General features: G+C 33.5%; 1 protein-coding gene across 1 annotated transcript; it reads left to right on the top strand.

The window, feature by feature from the left end:
* Positions 1 to 2,981, top strand: LOC128673638 (lipase 3-like). Its single transcript, XM_053751617.1, has one exon. The coding sequence runs from the start codon at positions 71 to 73 to the stop codon at positions 1,424 to 1,426; it is 1,356 nt and encodes a 451-aa protein (XP_053607592.1). The 5' UTR covers positions 1 to 70; the 3' UTR covers positions 1,427 to 2,981.
* Positions 2,982 to 3,818: the final 837 nt, after the last annotated feature.

Raw genomic sequence — 3,818 nt, forward strand, 5'->3', positions numbered from 1 at the left:
ACCTTATATAATTAATAAGCAGCATTGGATCGATTACGTTTCAGTTCGTGGTTATAACGATTGCAAAATAATGAAATATTCCCCGTTTTTGTTATGCTGTATATTTTTTGCTACTGCTAATTGTTCTAATGTATGTACACTTTTTGATAAATATAACTTCATCAATGACCAGAGCAACCTCAATTTAATAAATGAAGCGTTAGAGCCATGGAAGTCCATATTACCAGTTCACGACAATATCACTATACCTAAATATGGAGAGCTTATTGAACAGTTCCAGAAAGGAAAGGCCAACGCTGACGTTTATCTGAACTTCACTCAACTGGTGACAAAGTACGGATACCCGGTAGAGCAGCATGAAGTAGTGACAGAAGACGAGTACATTTTGACCGTGTTTAGGATTCCAAAGCCATGCGCTCCCGTTGTGATCCTAGTTCACGGCCTGGCCTGCAGCTCTGATGACTGGATAACTGGCGGCCTCGAAGTAAGTCTCGCCTACTCACTCGCGGACGCCGGCTACGACGTCTGGCTCGGCAACACGAGAGGGAACAAGCACGCTAGGAAACATCGGACATTGTCTCCCGACTGCGTTGAGTTCTGGCAATTCGGTTACGATGAGATTGGTCTTTATGATCTTCCAGCTACGATAGATTACATACTAAAGCATACAGGGCAATATAAACTTTCTTATATTGGCCATTCGCAGGGCACGACTATCTTTTATGTCATGGCTTCAGATAAACCTGAATACAATGAGAAGATATCGATTATGGTATCTCTTTCTGCGGTAGTATTTACGGGTCATGTAAGAAGTCCTTTTATCCAACTTTTTGCTCCACTCTCTAATGATCTAGCAGTATTGGGAAACTTAGTTGGAGTAGGCGAATTGTTTCCAAGAGACGAATTAATAGATATAGTTACTTCTACTTTTTGTGGGTCACCAAAGATTGCTGAAATAATTTGTGAAAATCTTATATTTTTGGGATGTGGTTTTGATTACGCACAACTTAATGTAACTAATTTGCCAGTAATTTACGGTCACTATCCCGCTGGTGCATCAGTAAGGCAAATAGTGCAATATGGACAATCAACGATATCGGGGAATTTTGCAAAGTATGATCACGGTCCCTTCGAAAACATGATTAGGTATGGTACACCTAAACCTCCAGAGTATGCCCTAGAGAAAGTTAGTTGCCCTATAGCTATATTCTACAGTAATAATGACTGGCTGAATAGCGCTCCTGACATTTTTAAATTACTAAACAAACTGCCAAATGTAATAGAATTTTACCACGTCCCGTGTGCGTCTTACCAACATTTTGATTTTTTGTTTGCTAAAGATGGTGGTATTTTGGTAAACAGTGAAGTGCTAGTTTTATTACAAAAATATGCTGAAAATTCTCGTGATAATGATGATATATGCTAATTCACGTCAGTCATGTAATGATAGAATTTACTAATATATAAATTAATTATTAAGGTGCTCATTACTTACAATACGGAATTAAGACCTCAATTTAACGTGGAATTTGGTGTTTATTTATGCAACTAACAAAAAACGCTTGTTGGAGCCCCTTAAATATTTATTTTATTCTGTTTTTTATTATTTTTTATCATAGCGGCAAAAGAAATACCATCATGTGCAAAAATTTCAAATGTCTTACTATCATGGCCAATGGGTAAAATGGGACCCCTATTACTTATTATTATAAAGTTGTTCTATTCTATAAAAACATGTATTAATTATACACTTACTATTGTTCACAACGCCACTCACAAACTTTGGCACCCTAAAAGTTTCCAAAATTCATAGTTCACACTTATATTTTAAAATGATGAAGAACTTTCGGAAAATTAATTTCTTCTTCAATCTAGAATACACATGAGTTGGTTAAATTTCCAATTTCGTTATTCACTCGAGTCGACCCAAAGAAGTTTCGGTAACGTAAATATATTCTAAATATAACTACACACTTTTCGATATGTTATTGATCAAACTTTAAGAACAATGTGAGAGGAAGCAGCTGGCTTATTCCACGACTATTATAAGCTTACCCTACACCTCAAACTAGACGGAAAGCACGAAAAGTTTCTCAATAATTTTAAATAATAATCAACCGATTTATTTCGGGCCCGAGGCACCCCTGAAGGTCCCGGGAAGTAATTCATATTTTTTAGATAAATTTTGAAAATAACTAGAATTAGGAGATATAATCTGAAATAAACATAATTATAGTCGTCAGCTTTGTCCCAGAATCAATACTGTATAAAGAACATACTTAATGAGCTTTTTCTCAATCACGAGATATAATGTTGCAATATGTCGGTGTCGGTCTACACACTCTTCAATCACGCCTTTTGAATTTGATTTACCTCCTCCAATGTGTACAATACAAAGATATCTCAGATATCTGTCTTGTTTGTAACAACTTTACCCCAGTTGGAATATTTTGGTACGTGTTATTTGGGAATACTTCATCAGCCCCACCTACAGACAAGAGCACGACTTACTCAAAACCATTGTTATTTCCACCACATTACCATCACAATTAGATCCAAGATGGAATACTTGTCATTATGTAAACTGCAAATATTTATTGTGATTGAATATGCGTTGTTTTAAACGATATCTGGGTGAACAAAATAATCAATATTACAAAAAAATATTTAACATGACTGTATAGTTCTCAAGAATAATTTAGTTTAATTTAAACATGTTTCATATAGACATGTATGTCATATGTATACATGCAAGTTAAATACATTTTTGTGATAACCTTGAAATGGAGACTCTATTATATTGGTAACTAAAATATTTTTCAACTTGTCAGTGATAGACCGCCTAAAATAACTAAACGAACTATTAAAATAACTAAACGAATCTAATGATACCTCAAACATCTGTAACTGTTAAAGCCGTTTAATTAAGTATTATATTATGATTGAATAAAGAAACTCACATAAACTGTCCAAAAAATAAATAGCGTTTTTACTGAATAAAACGTAATAAGGTTTTAATCAAGTGCAAAGTAAAACCACAGTCCGTTAACACAACTACTATTTTTTCAATATACATCTAGTTACTTAAGATACAGTTTCCGTATTCATTCAATCAATTTAAATTAATGCGACAAAACCCTATTAAGTTAGATTGTGGAGATAAAAAGTGATTTTACGATATTGGGACAGAACACCAGTGACGTACTGTATTAAAAAATTACGACTCGCTGTTGACGAATTGATAGCCTGTTTCCCCGCCTTCTTGTTACTGTTACATACTTCCATCTCTAACCATAAAATTAGTTCATTAGAGGAAAGCGAGGGAAAATATGTTACACACAATATTCGTTAAAATGACAGATATAAAAACATTAAAATCAATGATGTTATTTAGTATTAGCGATGATAGGTAAGTATGTACATACTTTAAATATTCGACGCTGTTCTATGAAAAGTAACAAATTACAATGTAAATAAATATTTACTATAACTGAAAATAACCCATTCTGATATAATCATACAACATAATGTATATCTATACATATAATAAAACTTTAAGTCGGCTATGTATGTAGAGAACATAGGAGATATTAAAGAAAAATAATTATGGATGTTCTTTATGAGACTAATAGAACCCAAAACAATATTTTTTTATCTGTCTGTTTGTTCACGCATTACACATACGTTTTCACAGTCGTATAGCAGATAGTCTAACGTATAATCTAATACAGGTTTCATCGCGATACTTTGCTTAGAACCCGAGATATGATGATAAGATAATATTTAAGTATATTTGTTTCAAGAAAAGAAATTCTAAA

Source organism: Plodia interpunctella, chromosome 11 (assembly GCF_027563975.2).
Source record: "Plodia interpunctella isolate USDA-ARS_2022_Savannah chromosome 11, ilPloInte3.2, whole genome shotgun sequence".
Classification (NCBI taxonomy): Eukaryota; Metazoa; Arthropoda; class Insecta; order Lepidoptera; family Pyralidae; genus Plodia; species Plodia interpunctella.

Bases quoted from the DNA above. Each gene is read 5' to 3' on its own strand.
- LOC128673638 (XM_053751617.1), top strand. From the start codon at position 71: ATGAAATATTCCCCGTTTTTGTTATGCTGTATATTTTTTGCTACTGCT.